At 41.0% G+C, this 19611-nt stretch overlaps 4 protein-coding genes and 1 long non-coding RNA gene across 10 annotated transcripts in view; 1 reads left to right on the top strand and 4 right to left on the bottom strand.

Annotated features, from left to right (window-relative positions):
* Nucleotides 1-2184: 2184 nt before the first annotated feature.
* Nucleotides 2185-3619, bottom strand: LOC116042323. Its single transcript, XM_031288474.2, has 5 exons — nucleotides 3423-3619; nucleotides 2916-3260; nucleotides 2705-2815; nucleotides 2590-2624; nucleotides 2185-2477 (listed from the first exon to the last, which is right to left on the bottom strand). Exons 1-5 carry the CDS (start codon nucleotides 3460-3462, stop codon nucleotides 2355-2357), a joined length of 654 nt encoding a protein of 217 aa, XP_031144334.1. The 5' UTR covers nucleotides 3463-3619; the 3' UTR covers nucleotides 2185-2354.
* Nucleotides 3620-6723: 3104 nt separating this feature from the next.
* Nucleotides 6724-8778, bottom strand: LOC116042319. 6 transcript variants are annotated; one of them, XM_031288459.2, is made up of 7 exons: nucleotides 8614-8778; nucleotides 8140-8487; nucleotides 7939-7980; nucleotides 7629-7667; nucleotides 7434-7544; nucleotides 7213-7247; nucleotides 6724-7113 (listed from the first exon to the last, which is right to left on the bottom strand). In XM_031288459.2, exons 1-7 carry the CDS (start codon nucleotides 8654-8656, stop codon nucleotides 7009-7011), a joined length of 723 nt encoding a protein of 240 aa, XP_031144319.1. In that variant the 5' UTR covers nucleotides 8657-8778; the 3' UTR covers nucleotides 6724-7008. The 6 variants fall into 6 exon arrangements, with proteins under 6 accessions (XP_031144319.1, XP_031144320.1, XP_035849981.1 ...); XM_031288460.2 differs by having other exon boundaries at nucleotides 7434-7541; XM_035994088.1 differs by lacking the exon at nucleotides 7629-7667 and having other exon boundaries at nucleotides 7434-7541.
* A 3777-nt stretch (nucleotides 8779-12555) lies between these two features.
* On the top strand, nucleotides 12556-13417 carry LOC118493660. Its single transcript, XM_035994258.1, has 3 exons — nucleotides 12556-12727; nucleotides 12849-13132; nucleotides 13220-13417. Exons 1-3 carry the CDS (start codon nucleotides 12595-12597, stop codon nucleotides 13415-13417), a joined length of 615 nt encoding a protein of 204 aa, XP_035850151.1. The 5' UTR covers nucleotides 12556-12594.
* A 2047-nt stretch (nucleotides 13418-15464) lies between these two features.
* LOC116042298 overlaps nucleotides 15465-19611 on the bottom strand; it is a 28923-nt gene continuing 24776 nt past the window's right edge. The window contains exon 7 of the mRNA XM_035994257.1: nucleotides 15465-16015. Coding sequence (XP_035850150.1) covers nucleotides 15896-16015 — 120 coding nt within the window. The 3' untranslated portion in view covers nucleotides 15465-15895. The remainder of the gene's footprint in view (nucleotides 16016-19611) is intronic.
* LOC118493625 lies at nucleotides 16343-17378 on the bottom strand. Its single transcript, XR_004895574.1, has 4 exons — nucleotides 16998-17378; nucleotides 16817-16858; nucleotides 16507-16545; nucleotides 16343-16417 (listed from the first exon to the last, which is right to left on the bottom strand). It is a non-coding gene; the product is annotated as an uncharacterized LOC118493625 (long non-coding RNA).

Here is a 19611-nt window from a genome sequence, read left to right as displayed (position 1 = left end):
ACCAGGATGAAATGAGTGTGAGCCTACAGGCCATCACCCAACAGCTTAAGAGCCTGCGCCACCAAATTCACAAGCGCCAGAGACAGTTCAATGGCTGGGAAAATTTGGAGGAAATGTTCACCGCAGGGAAGGCCGAGGAAAAAGCTGCAAAGAAGAAATGTGACTACCTTTTAAAAGAAGTGAGGGAGCTCAGCAACAAGGTCCAAAATTACACCACTATTGAGGCTTTGTGTAAAGAAACAAAAGCTTCAAATGTGGCGATGGATCTGCAGCGTCAAACTCTGCAACAAACAGTTAGTGATCTCAAAAACCGGCTCAACAACTTTGATGAAGTGAAAGAAGAATATGAGGCCGTGAGACAAGAGCACGAGGAGCTGCAGAGTGAGATTCACTACCTGCAGAAAGAACTCCAAAATGAGACTAGTGTGGACATAATGTGTGCTGCATTAAAACGGCAGACAGAGGCAATGAGCCAGCACAACGCCGCCCTGCAAAGCCAAGTCCTGGAGCTCAAGGAGAGGCATCAGCAATCCTACAACGATGCAAAAGCCAAGAAAGAGGAAGAGGTAGAGGCAGTGAAGGCATTAAATGAACACATGAGCTGTGAAAACGACGCCTTGCTGCAGGAACTCCAGGCTCTCAAAAATAAATCTGACAATTTAAACATCTGGCGTGACATGTACAAGGAAACATTGGACCGCATGGACGTTCTGAAGAAAGACAACGATGATTACATTAACCAAATCCAAGTTGTAAACAATCATCTCAGGATTAAAAATAAATTTAAGGACAATTATGTAGAACTGGAAGCTGAAGAGAAAGTTCTGCAGGCACAAAACCGAGCCCTGGGTAAAACCCATTCTCATGTTTTTAAGAAGCATCTGAATGAACGAGACTGGAAGTACAAATACGACGTTCTGAAACAACAGACAGACAACTTGACGCTCCAGAACAACAAAGCCATGGAGGAAATCCAAAATTTTAATGAAAACCTCAGAGTTTTGAATGCCTTTCAGGCGAATTATAAAGCACTGAAGGCAGAGAAAAAAGTTCTCACGAACCACAACAACACTCTGCAGAAAGAACTACAGAAGCTAAAGAAAAAGTTCTCCAAAGAAGAAACTCTGGAGGAAAGAAACAATGACTTGAAGTCAGAGAACGAAGCTGTGAGCCAAGAAAACAGAGCTCTGCAGCTTAAAGTTCAGGAGCTTGGCGACGCACTCCGAGGTGAGAGCGTTTGGGCCAATACATACGATTCCCTGAAAGTGGAGAAAAACTCCTTGAACCGGCTGAATAAAGCCCTTCATAAAGAACTACAGAAGGTTACTAAAAAGGCCGACAAAGAAAAATCTCTGGAAGGGAAGTGGACGGCGATGAGGTTGAAGAAAGAGAACAACCGCAGACAACAGGACTCCCTGAAAGAACCACTCATCAGCTCCCAGATGTGATACTGTGGTGTCATATTTTAGTAGCATGGAGTCCCCCACCCCAAACACACTTTCTTAATTTTGCAAATATTCCTAAAACCTTTATTAATACATGCAGTGATTGCATGGATTTACTCCAAGTCCCTCCCACGCCAAAAAACTTTCTTAATGTGGCCTCCATTCCTACAACCTTCATTAATCCATGCAGTGATTGCATGGCTTTACTCCGGGTGATCCGGTTACCTCCAACATCAATCTTTTCAATTTGGCTATTCATTAATAATAAAAAAAAAATCTTAATAATAATAAACAGTTGTTGTAATATTGTTTTCATCATCTTCATACTTTGTGATGGTCTTCTGTTTGGGGTTTTTGAGTCCCCAGCTGTAAAACCTTGAGTTAGTTAAATACATAATAAGTGCATTTGCATTAACGTTATTGGAGTTTTATATTGGTGTTTAATAAGGTTAGAAGAAAAGGAAAATATATCTAAAGGGCAATCAATATCATACACATACAGCTGTGGGCTCTTTGACATATTGATTTGTTCAAAGGATTCAGTTTTAACATTGATGCATTTCATGTATTTCACACAGCTGTTTCTTATTTTGTCTACTTGGCAATAGACGGTACACCAGCATTCACTGTTGCATTTTCAAATTTGATTTCCACAAAGCTTTGAGTTAACAAACCTCAGACCACACTGCGCTGTCTCTTCCTGTCAGCGTTCATGACTGTTTCAGGAAGCACAGGAGGGATGGGGAGGGGACGGGATGAGGAGGAGGGAGGGGCGAGCTAGCCTCAGTTTTCTTTGACAACACTTCAAACGTCAACAAGAAGTGACATAACCCAACATCGCTTAGAGCACCTTTAATTTGATAAAGCATCAGTTTTACTCTGCGCTGCAGTTCCAGATGTTTCCTGAGTCTATCTGGTGACAGCGTACACCACATCTGGCTCCAGCTGGTTCTCTGATTCAGGCCTTCTGCTGCTTCTTGCTTTTGGATGGAAACTGAGCGCTGCATAGTTCAGGGCATCAGAGCCCAGGTTCTGAAAAAAAAATATTTACAGTCAGTTTGTAAGAAAACATAAAATCATTAAATGATAAATGACTTGAACCAGAGAATCTTAAATAATCTTTGTATGTTTAAAATGTGATTACCTCGCTGCATTGTGGAGTCTGTCCCTCTTTCTGAGCTAAATGACAGAAACAGAACATCTCTAAATTGTTCTAACACAAAGTTTTGCATTTACAACTAACATAAAAACACAAGTACCTGTGCGAAGTTTGATGATTTTGACAACCAGACCAATGACGACTGTAACGAGGAAAAGAATCAGACCAAGGAGGATCACACTGGTCAGGCTCGTTATTCCATCAAACACTCCTACAAGAAAGATCATTAAATGAAACGTGTGGTCCATATTTGACAGTAAAAAGTGCTTATAAGTTATCTGTTTCTTCGCAGTTTAAAAAAAGAATCTTACCTTGAACCTTTAGATATGTTCCACTAACAATTACTGGCTTTCCATCTGAGTAAAATCCACAGAAATACAGTCCAGAGTCAGATAAATCCACATGGTTGATGTTGAGGAAGAGGGTAGTGGTGTTGGATGTCATGTTAAATTTTCCATTTTGAAATCCATCGTAGACTGAAGCATTTGAATCAGAGCTCTGCATAGAGGAGATACGGCTGATGTTGGGTCTGCTGTCCAGTCTGAACCAGAACATGTGAGCGGTAAAGCTGCTGAAGTTGGAGCACATCAGTGTGACTTGTTCAGCAGGCTGGACCTCCACAGTGTGGAACTCAGAAACACAGACAGAGATCAAACCTGAAACAAACAACATGCTGATTCCTTCACTTCAACTTGTAATTCAACACAATGCACGCACATTCAATCATTAATGAATCGGTCTGTAAGTTTCAGCTCTGGCAGATTACTGTATTGAAGTAAAACTAGCAATTGTTGTGTTGAGAACCATAGTGTACTTACTGAAGGTGCAGAGCAAAGCTGTTATCGAGGCCAGCTTCATCTTTGTGTGAACAGTATGTCTGCACCACTTCAACGTCTGGAAGTGAACTGTGCTCCAGTAAGAGAGGTCTCACCGTAAAGAGGGGCGGGCTGCTCTTTAGTTTGTCTATCCGGCTGCTCACAGTCACAATGTAAATGCTGTCACGAAAAACCATTGCAAGTTGTAAGCTGCAAGGAGAACAGGACAAAGTTATTATGTTTTACTCTTCTACAATCCCAGGTCATTTTTGAGCGAGGGTTAAACATCACAGTGTAAGAACTGAACAATGACTTAAAAGAAAGGCAGCATCAAAAAGAAAAGTCTTCAGCCTTGATTTAAAAGAAGTGAGAGTTGCTGTGTACCTGCAGTTTTCTGGGAGTTTGCTCCAGATATGTGGTGCATAAAAACTGAACTCCCCCATGTTTAGTTGTGACTCTGGGGACAGAAAGCAGAGCTGACCCAGACCACCTGAGAGCTCTTCATAGTCTGGTTCATCATGTAGCAGCAGATCAGACATGTCATTTTGGCCCTAAACCTTTCAGTGCTTTATAAACCAACAGTAGTATTTTGAAATCAAGTATTTTGACTAAGTGTCCTGATATGTTGATAATAATGTTGAGGTTCTCTGCTGATTATGATATTTCATATACCATGTCCAGCTAACTCAGGCAAAAGCAGAAGCTGTGGTTATATTTTTTAAGAAGTTTTTTTTCCTTCCATTTAACCCATTTTAGCCAAGAAGTGTGAGAGTTCCATAACTGGTGACATAGCATAACACAGACTATTATAAGCTACAGTTTTATATTCCTCTATCAAGACTTGACCAGAAGGAGCCTTGCTTTTGTGTTCTGCCCGTTATTTTGTGTCAACTTTACAATTTTAACACACTTTTAAAAATAAACGGCTACAAAATGAAAATGTGCAGAGATGTTGATGTTATTAATAAACTGTGGCAAACCTGCTACAGTAAAAAAAACTACACATAGAATGTAAACATAATAGAAGCTGATTCAATGAATGTATCAGTAACAGCAGTTTGAATCATGTCATATCTGAATCATGTGCAGCCTTTAGCAGAGTAAACACTTTGATATGAGACAAGTGAGCAAGTGTCACCTTGCAGCATGCATCCTTTCACCATAAAGCAGAGATGTGAGTTTGTGTGAGTATTGAGTCTGTAAAGTGTGACGATAAGTGTCTCTTGGAACATTGAGGTCTCTGTGTGTGGTTATGATGCAGAGAGCTGAAGGCCGAGCTTCCTCTGGTTCAGATCTCATCAATGATACAGATGCAGACAGCGCTGTTTGTGACCACAGTGGTCAGGCTGTTCTCATGAACCATGTGTTCACATAGCTGAGAAAAGTAAAGCACTGTAATTCGTATGTATTCCACTCATTTATTGCTGTATGCACCACGTTTGTCTCGCTTTGCCAGACCTTCCTCCACAGCGCTGCGAAGGAGGGTCTGGCTAGTGCACACAGCATTCTGGGATGGGAGAAAACGTGCTCTGGTTTATTGGCATTTCTTTAAACCAATCACAATCGTCAGAACAGAAAGAACAGAACAGAAAACTCAGATTGGACAGATAGTCTAGCTAGCTGTCTGGATTTACCCTACAGAGATCTGAGGAGCAGTTAACCATAGTCCTCAGAAATCCAGCTGAGTTTAGATGGCACGGTGCCGTTACTACTTCACATCGGACACTAAAGTAGATGAGTGTTATCAGTTTATTTAAGCCTGGCTTCTCTCTCTCTCTCTCTCTCTCTCTCTCTCTCTCTCTCTGCCGTTTGTTCCAGTTCTCCCTTCATTTCTTTTGGTTTGGTTATGTTTTTTGTTACGAGAGGTCTTTTAGAAGTTAGCTGATTTGGAGTTAGGTTTAAAAGCCTTTATCTGTGATTTTTGACTGTAGAGAGTGCTGCTATTGATGTTAGAAAGTGCTGCTTCTTTCCACTACAATCCAACGTTAGCATACTGCTAACTATTAAGTAACTGCATGCTAACACCAAATAGCTGTAATCTTGGAGGCCAATGTTGGACATTTCTCCTCAATTTCGGGTCACATTATTGCTGGTTCATGTCTGGTTGTGTAGTATTTGGTTTAGAAGCCTTTTATTTGTGATTTTTCAAGGCACAAAGTCTATCGATCTATCGCCCCAACATTGACATAGGCTACACCACTGATCTGAGATCAGGTAGTCTTCTGAATAGGAATAGGAATTCATTTCTGATACTCTTTGATGCGAGAAATCAACTATGTAGAGGTCAAATATGGGCCGTTTTACGAAAATTGATGGCTAATTGCAAATTTTGTCCGACTGTGTCAGAATTCAGCGGCCGGTGCTGCCTGGGTTGCTGCCTCGCCGCCCGGCCTGTGCTCCAGGGCCTGCAGCTCCCCTCTTCCTGCTAAACGGCCGGTGTGTGTGAGTGAGAGCGCGGTCAGCGAGCTCATTACGTCCGCAATCTCTTACCGCAGGTTCCAGTTAATCTTATAATGGATATGTGTGTTGAGTTATTTAAACAAACGATCAGGGAAATAAACTCCTCTTGTCTGCGAGTGAGCTCGATGGAGCTCTATCAATGAGAGCTATCTTGCCTCCTCCTAACGAGACCTCTGAAATTCACAAAAATTCCTTAAATTGAAATCGGACAAAAGTGTTAGCTTTGTAAGACCTTAGGGTAGCTGTGATATACATGCCGTGACGAAATTCAAACTGTAAATATATGATAGTTATGCCGGCAGCTGACAGCCGGCCAGCTCCGCATAGCCCCGAGCCCCGGTAGTCCAGTAACCCAGAAACAGTGACTTTGCCCTGGGTATGGAGCCCAGCAGGCTGCTGCTTTCTTGTCAGACTGTGTGGAGCTCCTGAAGTCCGACACATCTTACCAAATTTGCAATTGGCCATACATTTTCGTTAAACGGCCCATATTTGAGCTTTATATAGTTGATTTCTCGCATAAAAAAGTCTCAGAAGTGAATTTAATAACGAAATAGCAGACAATGTGTAACATTGCAGTGTCTGAAATATGAGATGTTACATACCCTATGAGGAGACCTTAAGGAACAGTGTGAAATACCCTATATAATCATTCTATTAAGGAACAGTGTGAAATACCCTATATAATCATTCTATCACCCCTTTAACAGAAACAGCCTCCCTGCGACTTATGCTGCTTTGTATTATCTGAGAGGAAGTGAACGAGGGGAAGTGGAACTACCGATGAAACAGTTTATCAGAGACAAGTAGTAAAAGAAAAAAGAAAAGCGAGTAGTTAATTTTTTTTAAGTCAAATGTAAAACGGGATTGCTGCTGTGTCTCTGGAATTGTATTCCCCATACCAGCATAGACACACTGCTATCAAGTCAGCATTTACAAATCTTTCTGTATTGATGTGGACTAATTACATCTTCAAAAGAGATAAAAATTCAAACTCGGCACTAGGAAGAAGGTTGCACATCTTTTGTCCTTCTTTTGACAAAGTGATGTCAGTCCTCCTGTCCACCATCTGCAGATGAATATGATAAAGCATCAGTTTTATTCTGAACTATTCTCTGGTTTCATCCTGAGTCTATCTAGTAGAAGCATACACAACATTGGGCTCCACTTCTCTTGTTTTTATTGTTTTTGAACGGAAAGCCACAGCTGCGTAGTTCAGCTCTTCAGAGGCCCGGTTCTGTCAAAGAGAATATTCACACTCACTTATCTTGAACAAAATAATAACTGGACACAAAATGATAAAACAAATAAAAGTAAATGATAAAAGTTGATTCACCTCAGGCTGTTGTGGATTCTGTTCTTCATTGGCAGCTGAATGAAAGAGACAAAACGTCCAATCAGGTCACTGACAATCATTATTCATCATTACTTTACTCTTATTCTGTTTTGGCAAATGTGACATGTTTTATTCTCTCAACATATTCACACAATTTTAGAGAATTAATGAAGAAATAAAAATAGAACCCAAAAATAGAAAGAGTAGCTTTCAGGAAGTACCTTTCTGAAGTTTGGTGATTTTAACAACCAGACCAATGATGATCATTAAGAGGAGAACAGTCAGAGCTCCCAGGATCAAACTCATCAGCTTTGCTGTTCCATCAGACTCTGCTGAAAGAGAGAATAGAATTACTCTGTTTTCATTTACTGGCTCAGGAACTGTGAGAACATTCAATCTTTTATGTTGAATCTTACTTTCAGACTTCCTGTCGTCGTCATGAGATTCATCGCTGCCTTTTAACAAAATAAAAGATACATTTACTTTTGATTATACTTGAAAATATTGTATCACTCTCTTATTTCCAATCTTTTCAAATAGTCACATGTGTTCTTTTTGTGCAATTAATAAATTAGCAAATATAGAAAGACATTTATGACTGTTTTTCATTTACAGGCTTGAGAACTGTGAGAACATTAACCAAAGTTAGGATAGACACATTGTTTTTATCTTAAAAGAACTAGCAGTCACTCTGCACAACTAAAGAAATGTGAAAGAGAATCTTACTTTCAGACTTCCTGTCAGCGTCATCATGAGAATCATCACTGCCTTTTAACAAAATCAAGATAAGATCATGTCTGATTTTACCTTGAAAAATGGTATCACTCTATTGTTTTAAAATTATGAAATGTGCTCTTTTTTTTGCTAATTATGATATTAGCATATATAAAAAGAAGAATACAGAACACAGGATTTGTGTAATCTTACCTTTAACATTGAAGTGTATTGTGCTGAAATCATAACGTCCTTCGATGTAAAATCCACATAAATACAGTCCAGAGTCAGATACATCCACATGTTTGATTTGGAGAGAGAGAGTGGAGATGTTGGTACTCATGCTGAATCTTCCATTTTGAATTCCTTCACTGTATAAAGGTTTTCCTGTAGAGCTGATCATTGTGGAGATCCAGCTGGCCTTGGTTCTGTCGACCACTCTCAACCAGAGTGTTAGAGCGTCTCGGCTGGACGTGTTAGAACATGTGAGTGTGACTTCTCCACCCGGCCGACCCTCCACAGTCTCAGTGTGAGACTCAGAACCTGAGACAGAGATCCAGCCTGAAACAAATAGCAGAGACTTGTTATAGGAAGGTAAACAGTACCGCTTAATAAATATAATAAAAAGCAAATAAGTTTTAATGCTGGAAGTAATAAAGTTGAGAGAAAAGTATTGTCAGTACTTACTGATGCTGCAGAGAATTAGAGCTGTTATCAGGCTCTGTTTCATGGTGGTGCGTATGATCACAGCTCTGTGATGTCTAACTGAGCTCCAGGAAGGCTGCTCTCTACTTCAGAGGTGGAGTCTTTGACAACATATGATCGCCTCAACAGATACCAGACCAAGTTATTCTTGAGGGTATTTCCTATTAGGTTGCCAAAGTTATGTTCAAACCAATTGAAAACAATTTACATCAGATACATCGAGGCCTTTATGTAAGACGGTCGAAACAAATCCACTAATACAAAATAAGATTCACATAACCTTGGTTGATCTCGATCATAAAATGACTTTAGCAGACAGTCTGTATTTTAAACTTAACATTCTCATGCTCTGTAAGTGAGGAACTTCATATTTTCTACAGTATATAATATTTGCAGAAGTTAGTGGTTTCCCTCACAGATGCTGCTCATGTTTGTTCTGCACAAGCTGTTGGTATCCAGGGCAGCTGAAAAAAAACAAAAAACATACTTTTAAGTATCTAATAGAATAGCAGTTATCTTCATAACTTGCTTCAGTGTGTGAGTGTGAAGATCTGTTATCATTACATATCCATACGTACTCCCAGCAGTGGGTCTCTGAGCTGATGATTATTATCATCGTAAGGATGGTGGCCAGTCTGGCTCAGGCCCACACACATTAGTCACATTTTAAGGACAGATGATTCTGTGGTTTTATGGATTTTATTGAGTCAAAGTTGAAAGCAGACAGGAAACAAATGCAACAACAATCTTACTGAATCTTATAACGGTCTCTACAAGAGCTGCAAAATTACAGTCACCACCAACCAAAGTGAAATATAGACCAAAAGTATTACCACTTTAATTATTGTGTTTTGTGGCTGTTGCTAAGTTAAAGTGACTCCTTTCTCAGTAGTACATTGTTAAACTGTTTGATGCATGCATTAGAATGATCCATCCAGTAATAATGTATGATCATTTAACACTTATAGGCAGAGTAAAGCTTTTATATCAAGTGGTGAAAAGCTTAACACTTATTCACAGCTAACACTTTTTAAAAAGTCATGATCAACTACTGCTGTTTGGGAACATGAAGGCCTTAGTATTTATTAATAATACGAATTACATTTAACACACTGTTATACACATGATGCCAAATTGACTTGCCTATACTGATGTGTGAAGGCCGTTTCACATTGTACGTGGCATACGCTGCGCTCGCCGCTAGGTTGTCCTATTCCCAACTATATTTGTTGTGTGCTTGCTGCCGGCCTCTGCGCAAATTTACGTCTGCGTCCGGTGTTTACATCAGACGTGCAGTACATGCGACATTGTGGATACACAGTAGTGATTTGGTGGAGACGATGTTTCTGTCTTTGAAACAAAAGAGCCTTGGCACTTGCCCTGTTTGTGAGGAGAAGACGGAGGAAGGCAACAGGAAGAAGGGTGTGGGTGCACGAGACCCTCAGGTCCAGAGAGTTCCAGGGGTACTTTCGCTCCACAGGGAGCAATTTGACAGTCTGCTGACGACAGTCAGGCCTACGATTTCCCAGATGCGAACAACATTCCGAAAGCCCATTTCTACAACGGAGCGTCTGGCTATTTGTCTCTCCCTGACGTATGGCTCCAGATAAGATAGTATGGAAAAGTACTTCCAAGTCTGCCCCTGCACCACTTTTTTGTCTCCTCTCCTTTATGTACCTGTCCCTTAGGTTCTTCCACCTTTTCTTACACTCCTCCTCTAAATAGATGAAGACGTGTGGATTATTTTAATTTCTAAATAAAATGTTGCATTTCAACACTGTCATTGCATGTTTATATACTTAAGTAAGAGGTCTGCAGTCATTGCAGTGGGGTATAATAAAGCTAAGATATGAGCCTACATTCATACATGCATCATTCATTCTCTGGAAAACATTTTTTGTTTAATGCATATGCAATTAATTCCTTACACATTTGGAAATGGGTAGTTATTCTGTATAAAGGCCATATACCTACCTATATACCTCTATGTGAACTTCAATGAAAATGAACATGACTTGTGTCAATCAGTCCAAACATATTTTACATCATATAAACCTACAAATACAATATTATTGTGTAATAACAACCGAGTATAAATTGTAAGTTCCCCATTGGGGATCAATAAAGAGTATAAATTGTAATTTCTTTTTTTTATAAAAAATACAAATATATCCTACAAATGCCTGTATGGAGCTGTATAATCAACTTGGTATTTGGTTTTCACAGCTCACAACAGTAGGCTACAGTTGCTTTGGTGTATTTCTCAGATCAGAGATGACAATGTGTAACTGTCACATAAGGAATAGTGCTCCCTTTCATGTGCATTGTTCATTAGACTATACTTCCAGAGTGAACTGTTAAATATGGACAACAACACAAAGCAGTTTCACTATCGTGGTATAAACAATGGTGTAAGGACTTGTCAGTTTCATTCATTGGTATAAATACTTGCTTTGGACGCAAACAAAAGATTTCCAGCAAGATACACAATTTTTCAGGTCAGTCACTATGCGGTGCAATTTACACCAATTGTTTTAAGAAATGCACGCACTGTTGTGCAAATGCAATTATGATTTGACAAACGCACCAAAGTAACTGAGAAAAATGTAACATAGGACTGTATTTCAGTGGAGACATATGTTGATTTCACATAGCTAAAACAAACCTGAATGATTTAAATTAAGAGGCTACAATAATCTACACAGCTGGCATGCTTATTATGGTGAAATATGCTTCCACAGCATAGTTTTGCGTCCGAGGTCTCTGTACGACCTCGAACTTGTGTCGTAGCCTATACAGCTCTGGGAGATCGCTGACGGCCAAAATCAACCTCTCGTCCATGTTCCGTTTGTGGATCCATGTGTATTCTGTGGTTTTGTTGTTGTTTTTCAGACGATTGAATGCACGTCACAGCGCACTGCGGCCGCTCTTGCGCGGGCCGCGGTCAAAGTTGAACCATGTTGAACTTTGACCGTGGCACGCACAAGAGCGGCCAGCTGCAAAATGCCGCTTGCGTTGCGCTTTGCTCAGCGCAGCAGCAGACCAGTTCTTGCACGCGCAAGCTATTGACAATAGCGCTGCCGTTTGCACGTACAATGTGAAACGGCCTTAACTCACACATTCCTTCCTTAATCTAACTCAGAAGTCAGCAACCATGGTAATATGAAGTGCCATTTTAAAATAATGTTAATCATTGTGCCATATCAGCATTAAGCCTGCCATCATCTGTCCAGCCCGCTCCAGTAGTGTTATATTTTTTTCCGTCGCACCGCATTCTGTAAAGAAGACAACAAGTACTAGCCAATCAGAGGCAGAGTAGGGCGGGTCTTCGCTGAATGTGGATGGAAAAAAAGTCAAACTACCGTAAATAAGTCTGTTCTCTTGCCAGGGCTGTAGTCAAGGCCACCTCTGTCGAGTCCAAGACAAGTCAAAGACCTGGGGCCTCATGTATAAAAGATTGCGCAGCTTTTATACCAGAAGATGGTGTACGGCCAAAACTTGAAAAGTAGCTACGCACAGAAATATTCACATGTATAAAACCGTTCATATGCCAGGTCCTGTGCACCTTTCCTTTATAAATCACAATCAACGTGAGATTGACCGCACATGAACGAGCCGTTCACCCCGCCTTGCCTCCTCCCATAAATTAATGTGCAGATTGCCCATAAATGCGCCGCTGAGATCATTTTGTTGACTGAATTACAATGGCTAAACACGCAAAAAAGAAGAACTTCACAGACTGTGAGGTAGAGGTTCTAATTACAGAGGTGGAGACGAGGAAATGTGTCCTGTTTGGCGGCCGGTCATTAGGTATTAGTAACAAAAAAAAGGCGGAGTGGAATACTGTCACTATGGCCGTAAATACTGTAGGTTCGGAGAACCGGACCATGGGTAGAAGTTAAGAAAAAATGGTCCGATGTTAAACTAGAAATTAAAAAATGAGTAGTGGCGCATCGTAAAAGCATGGCAGCTACAGGTGGGGGGTCGGGAGCACCTGCACTGACGCCACAGGAGGACAGGGTGGCTGCAATCATCGGCGAGGAACTTATAGCTGGAGTTCTGCCAGCATGTGAGGGAGACACAAACATTCATCCTGGTAAGTATGAAATACACCACAACTCAGACACATTTAAAGACCAGTAACAAAACACAAAATTCCATCCAAATTACGCACAAGAAGCAGTCTGAACCAACTGATGTAATTTCGTTTATTCTAGACAATGTGGAAATTGAGGAGTCCGGCACGAGGGAGACTCAGGAGGAGAGGGAGAGGGGGGACCCATGTGTGGCCAGCACCTCCACGGCAGGAGATGGAGCACGCACTGGATCGGCTGCACCGCGTGCCTCCGCTGCTGAGGCACGCCAGACTGGCCGTGTCCTCACCGATGCTGTGCTGCAGTCACAAAATGAAATTGTGAACACAATGATGGACATAGTGACAGAATTAAGACGAATAAATGATGGTCTGACTAACTTATGTGACGCAATAAAAGACCTCAAAGTAAATGCATATTGTCTTGCCTTTTCACATTCTTTGTATGACCTCCAACCGAAGCTGTAAGGCTGCTGCATTGGGCCTAATGTTCAGTGGCCACGGGTCGTGTTCGTCCATCTCTGCTTTGGGCTGTGGCGGAGGCACACCACGTTTGTTCGCCACATTGTGCAGCACACTGCATGCCAGCACAATGCGACACACCTTCTGTGGGCTGTCAAGCAGCATGCCACCAGTCCTATCCAGGCAGCGCCAACGGCCTTTCAGCTGCCCTATGGTCCGCTCCACCACTGATCGAGCCCGAGTATGTAGGTCATTGTACCGTCGCTCTTGCTCATTCTGGGGGTTTGTGAGCGGGGTGAGGAGCCAAGTGTGCAACGGGTAACCACGGTCACCTACGGGTATTCAATAACCACATACTCAGATGCCAATACAAGATCATTGCCTTATTTTACTGTAGCCTAATGATCATAAATTAAATATTACCGATAAGCCAGCCATCCTGCGCCTCTACTTGAAGTCTGTTTCCCACACTGCTATTTCGCAGGATAAATGAATCATGAGTAGAGCCAGGCCACCGTGCCACAACATTGGTCAAACACATTTGCGCATCACAGATCACTTGCACATTAATAGAGTGGAAGTGTTTTCTGTTCACATAAGCAAATTCATTATCAGATGGTGCCCTTATAGCAATGAGAGTGCAGTCGATGTCTCCGATTACATTTGGAAATCGGCTCATCGCTGCGAATTGCAGTTTAATGTTGGCCTGCTTGAATAGTCAACGTCATAGATGAATGACAGTAACTGTAGTGGAAACTTTACTTTGTAATGTTTGGTGATTTTCTGCACTTTTCAGTTAGAATTCGCCACGTTACAGAGCCAGAAAAGACTTTGCGGACGGCCCGCACATTCTCACGTCTGCTCAACAGTTAGCGTAATGGCCCGCGCATTCTCAAGTCAAGTTAATTTTTTATACATCACAAAGTGTCCGTGAAAACCATCGTACGCAAGCTTTTCATGCGTACACAACGTTTATACATGAGGCCCCAGGACTAGTCAAGACCGAGTCCAAAAAGGTTTGAGTCACAGTCAAGACAGAGGAAAAAAAGAAAATAATTTTTTTTACCTCATGAAACCAGTAATACCAGACGCAAGTTACGATAACTTTAGGTCTAAGAACATTCCTTTTATCTTCCGCTATGTTAGCTAATGTTAACATTAACACATAGATAAGGCTAAGCAGCTCCTAGCTCTGCAGTTAACTTACCGCAATGTATGATGCCTGTGTATGATGCCTCTGCAGGTGTTGGCGTTGTCCCACAGGTTTCTGAAATTGTTGCTTTGCAGAATTTGCAGTCTGCCCTGTTTCTTAAGCGCAGTGCTGAGAAATTCCTGGTGATTTCTATAACCAAATTTGATTATGGCAGAATTGGCGGACATCTTCGTTTGTTACAGTGTGTGTGTGAATCAATGAAAATGAATGGCAATAACGTTAGCAGGGCACCCAGATGCAGGGCGTGCCATGCGAAGATAATCTAGTGTGTGATTGGTTATCAGGTGGCCAGTGTTTCACTTTCCCTCCAATATTATTATAAGCATAATAAAGACACCTGGACTCGGTCGAGACCAAAAGCCATATTTGGCAAGACCAGTGGCAGGGACCGAGACAAGTCCAAGTCCAAATACCAGTGAGTCCGAGACCATAGAAAAACCGTCTCGAGTCCAAGACCGGACTCGAGTACTACAACCCTGTCTCCTGCAAATGACTGTGAAAGAGGTCATTTCCAAAAAACTCTCTGCATGGCACACAATGGCACACTAGCAATGCCTGGGTGCCGACCTTACACCAAACAACTTTTCAAGCGGTTCCAATGTCGCAGACTATTTACAATATCAGAATGAAATCCTGAGAGTCTTGCTAGAGTTGGGGTGCGCTCCCGTCGTCTCCATTGTTTGGTGTGAGGTGGTCATCAAACTCAGTCCGAGTCAGTCTTTTTCACATCTTGATGTTCTGACAAAATCAAACGTGTTTGATGTCATCGTAAGTTTGAAGTCTTGGTAGTGAAGTTAAATCCTGTCAACACTGTCAATCACCAATGGGTGTGCTCCCTCCAGCACGAAACAGGAAACGGCAAACGGCTAGAGTCAGTGTTATTTATGGTTGCTATGGTGCAGCGCTAAGCTAAACGCTAAAGAGGGAAAGTTGCCGATTTTCAACCCTTCTGAAGCGTGTCATCCAACGGGAGTTGGCGACGGATAAAAACGGACCTCCGGGTACTGGAGACATTCATCTGCATGTATGGCAAACTTTCCCTTAAGGTACCAGCTAACGCTAGCGGTAGCTAGCTAGCTTGGTTAAATTTTTCAAAACAAATCTAACATTAGTTGTCGTGCAATGTGTGAACCTGCAAGATCCCCAATCTTTACATATTATGACATGTCTTTAACGTTAGATGTGAGATGATTGTTTTGAGATGTGAGATGGTGTCAGACTTTAGTCTTTTCAAAGTCTTCCATTGTATGGTAGGCCATAAGGTTGCTGACCCCTGATCTTACTATAGTCTATCTGGACAGTCACCACAGTCATAAGACTCGCAAGACCGAGTAAGAGAGAGAGAGAGAAGAGAGTAAAAGCCCTTTAAAAAACATCACATTTAGGGATTTCATTTGACATTTTTTTTCAATGAGAAAAGGGTAACTCCTCCCCATTCACCCACAAAAGAACACAGCAGGAGATGAATATGATAAAGCATCAGTTCCACTCCGAGTCTATCTGCAGACAGCATAAACAGCATGAGTCTCCACTTCTCTCTCTGATGCAGGCCTCCTGTTCCTTATTGTTGCTGCATACAAACTCAGAGCTGCATCTTTCAGGTCAGAGTCCAGATTCTGGAAAGAGTCAGAACAGCTGAGTTAGTGAGAACTAAATCATGCCTCTGTTACCTTTAAAACATATAATAGGAAATGATAAAAGTTGATTCACCTCAGGCTGTTGAGGATTCTGTTCTTCATTGGCAACTGAATGAAAGAGACAAAACGTCCAATCAGGTCACTGACAATCATTATTCATCGTTACTTTACTCTTATTCTGATTGGGCAAACATAACACTTTTTATTCTTTCAACATATTGCAAAATAATCTAAATAGAACACAAGGTAGAAAGAATAGCTTTCAGGAAGTACCTTTCTGAAGTTTCCTGTTTTTAACAACCAGACCAATGATGATCATTAAGAGGAGAACAGTCAGAGCTCCCAGGATCAAACTCATCAGCTTTGCTGTTCCATCAGACTCTGCTGAAAGAAAGAGAATAGAATTACTCTGTTTTCATTTACTGGCTCAGGAACTGTGAGAACATTAAATCTTTTATGTTGAATCTTACTTTCAGACTTCCTGTCGTCATCATGAGATTCATCGCTGCCTTTTAACAAAATAAAAGATACATTTACTTTTGATTTTGCTTTGAAATATTGTATCACTCTCTTATTTGGAATCTTTTCAAATAGCCACAGGTGTTCTTTTTGGGCAATTAATAAATTAGCAAATATAGAAAGACATTTATGACTGTTTTTCATTCACGGGCTTGAGAACTGTGAGAACATTAACCAAAGTTAGGATAGACACATTGTTTTTATCTTAAAAGGACTAGCAGTCACTCTGCACAACTAAAGAAATGTGAAAGAGAATCTTACTTTCAGACTTCCTGTCAGCGTCATCATGAGAATCATCACTGCCTTTTAACAAAATCAAGATAAGTTGTAAATGGTATCACTCTCTTGTTTTAAAATTATGAAATGTGCTCTTTTTTAGCCAATTATGATATTGGCATATATAAAAAGAAGAATACATAACACAGGATTTTTATAATCTTACCTTTAACATTGAAGTGTATTGCGCTGATATCATAACGTCCTCCGATGTAAAATCCACATAAATACAGTCCAGAGTCAGATACATCCACATGTTTGATTTAGAGAAAGAGAGTGGAGATGTTGGTACTCATGTTGAATCTTCCATTTTGAATTCCATCACTGTAAAAAGGTTTTACTGTAGAGCTGAATATCGCGGAGATAAAGCTGGCCTTGGTTCTGTTGAACACTCTCAACCAGAATGTTGGAGTGTCTCGGATGGACGGGTTAGAACATGTGAGTGTGACTTCTCCACCCGGCCGACCCTCCACAGTCTCAGTGTGAGACTCAGAACCTGAGACAGAGATCCAGCCTGAAACAAACAGCAGAGACTTGTTATAGGAAGGTAAACAGTACCGCTTAATAAATAAAATAATAAGCAAATAAGTTTTAATGCTGGAAGTAATAAAGTTGAGAGGAAAGTATTGTCAGTACTTACTGATGCTGCATTCTGATAATGATGGTGCTACAGCCTCAGAATGGGATTAGTAGGCGTAGTACTTTTTCGTCCGCAGAAATGAAATAGATTATAGGTTCAATACCATTTCACCAGTAATATTAGGCTATACTTATGATTAAATATGATATACACTATATTGGAATATACGCATTTACTCTAGCAGCAATTTTCTCCCACGCAAATTCTCTCTTTTGCAGCAGCCGCCTTTTTTTATTTTTTATTTTTTTTAACTCGCTGTATGTGCGCATGAGTATTTCCGCCGACCAGTTTGTTTGTGGTTGTTGCCATGGTGAATCGTAGTATCATGGCTCCATTCATGCTGCCTTTTTATAGTGGTGGTGAACCTACTCTGAGTTGATTGAACCAACTCATATCAGCTGTTCTGAAACCGAAAACTCAGTTTCCTATCTCAGGGTAAATCAACTCAGACATCAGGGTTAGACTCAGAGTTTGTTAAAAATAAGAGCTAGACTGTACTCTAAACATGTGATTGGTTGAGTTTGTCACCACCACCCACAACTCTGTGTGTGTGTGTGTGTGTGTGTGTGTGTGTGTGTGTGTGGACTTGCACAGGTGACTCAGTGGGCAGGCCCCGATTCATTCATTGTGTAGCTCTCAGATTGCCAAAATGCAGCTTCATTGACTTCTTTCTTCTTTTAAGATGCACACAGTAAATGCTCTCATATCTGGTTGTGCACGTGTGAGTTTGTATCTTTCCTCAAGTCTGAAATCAGATATTGATGTTCAAACAGTGTCAGAAGGGGTTGATAAATACTGGATACTCATTAGGTAGCATCATTCTTGATCTTATAAAAACTGCTAGTCTTTTGATGTGTGTGGTTATGTGTGATCACTAGTCTTCCTGTGGTTGAGACTTTACTGTTGCTATTTGTTGCCTGCTGGTTAGCGTCTTTCCAAAACATCTAGCCGCAGATTGTCTTTTTTTCTCTACATGACAGAATCTAGGCCTGTGGTTAATTTATATTTTTAGACACATTATCAACTTTAAAAGCGTGCTCAGACACCACTGCTGTCTCTTCCTGTCAAACAAGTGATGTGTACCTCACTCACTGCTCCACTCTGTCACAGTCATCTGTGTCCAATGGGCAAAGTGACAGAAACAGTTTGAAAGGAACAATAAAGAAACAATAGGAAGTCATCATTAACAGAAAGATGTACATTTTACATAAATACTGGAACCTTATCACAAAATCACATTGGTTCTGGTGACAAGGGAGACAGTAACACTCCAAACATTGTTTCACCATGACATGACATTAGAAGTGGCCCTGAGGACTGGCATAAAGAAATGAAATTAAGTGGCTGTAAAGTCTCTGGTGACAGAGGTTTCTGCCATTAAAGTCTTCACAAACTCCAAGATGGCACTGGATTTCTTCCTCCTTCACCAGCTGGAGTGCTGCTCAGCAGCTCTGTGCTCAATGCTGCCACTGCTGGCCAGAATCTGTACTGCAGTCATTTATAACTGATTAAAACAGTGGTCTCATTTACATATCTACCAGGAAGAAACCACTGTCACTCATAGCACCCACCCAACCATCCAGTGAGTTTGATTCTTTAATGACTCAGCTGTTTGGGAATCACCAAATATAGTGTGTATGAGTATGTTGTCCACATACCAGTGGGAGGCTGCTAGCTCTGTTTAATGACACTGTCATCTGGCTGTGCAGGTATGAGGCTGCACGAGGCATATTTTCAGGTGCAGATGTATGAAGGTAAAAGAGTGAAATGAGTGTGAGGAAATTGGACAGCTTTTGTGTGAAAAGTAGTGCATCTTTTAATGCTTGTGGTTTTATTGCAGAGAGCAGAAGGCCAGTCTTCCTGTGGCTTTCACTTTAGCCGATACACAAAGTGTTAAAACCACAGTGGAAAATAACGAGGTGGGGGCACAATACTTGTTGTTGCCCATACTGTATGTGCATGCAAACACAGCCAAGTCAGGAAGCTACCCCTTTGTATTTCTCATATATGTACACATTCACTATGTCAGCATACTGTACAATAGAGACAATTAAAAAATAAAAAGTCAGTACATCCAGATAGAGAATCAATACAGTGTACCTCCCTGCAGACTCTCCCTATAAGGACATTTGACAGAGAT

The sequence above is a fragment of the Sander lucioperca genome, chromosome 17, assembly GCF_008315115.2.
Source record: "Sander lucioperca isolate FBNREF2018 chromosome 17, SLUC_FBN_1.2, whole genome shotgun sequence".
Taxonomy (NCBI): Eukaryota; Metazoa; Chordata; class Actinopteri; order Perciformes; family Percidae; genus Sander; species Sander lucioperca.
Note: the sequence above shows the minus strand (reverse complement) of the source record. Positions and strands in the feature narration are given on the sequence as shown.

Bases quoted from the DNA above. Each gene is read 5' to 3' on its own strand.
- LOC116042323 (XM_031288474.2), bottom strand. From the start codon at position 3,462: ATGAAGCTGGCCTCGATAACAGCTTTGCTCTGCACCTTCA. The intron at 3,261-3,422 runs GTAAGTACACTA...TGTTTGTTTCAG, and splicing joins AGCTTTGCTCTGCACCTTCA to GTTTGATCTCTGTCTGTGTT. The intron at 2,478-2,589 runs GTAATCACATTT...TTTTTTTTTCAG, and splicing joins AGACTCCACAATGCAGCGAG to AACCTGGGCTCTGATGCCCT.
- LOC116042319 (XM_031288459.2), bottom strand. From the start codon at position 8,656: ATGAAACAGAGCCTGATAACAGCTCTAATTCTCTGCAGCATCA. The intron at 7,668-7,938 runs GTAAGATTCTCT...TTTTGTTAAAAG, and splicing joins CGCTGACAGGAAGTCTGAAA to GCAGCGATGAATCTCATGAC. The intron at 7,114-7,212 runs GTGAATCAACTT...TCTCTTTGACAG, and splicing joins AGAATCCACAACAGCCTGAG to AACCGGGCCTCTGAAGAGCT.
- LOC118493660 (XM_035994258.1), top strand. From the start codon at position 12,595: ATGGCAGCTACAGGTGGGGGGTCGGGAGCACCTGCACTGACGCCACAG. The intron at 12,728-12,848 runs GTAAGTATGAAA...CGTTTATTCTAG, and splicing joins AGACACAAACATTCATCCTG to ACAATGTGGAAATTGAGGAG. The intron at 13,133-13,219 runs GTAAATGCATAT...CCTAATGTTCAG, and splicing joins ACGCAATAAAAGACCTCAAA to TGGCCACGGGTCGTGTTCGT.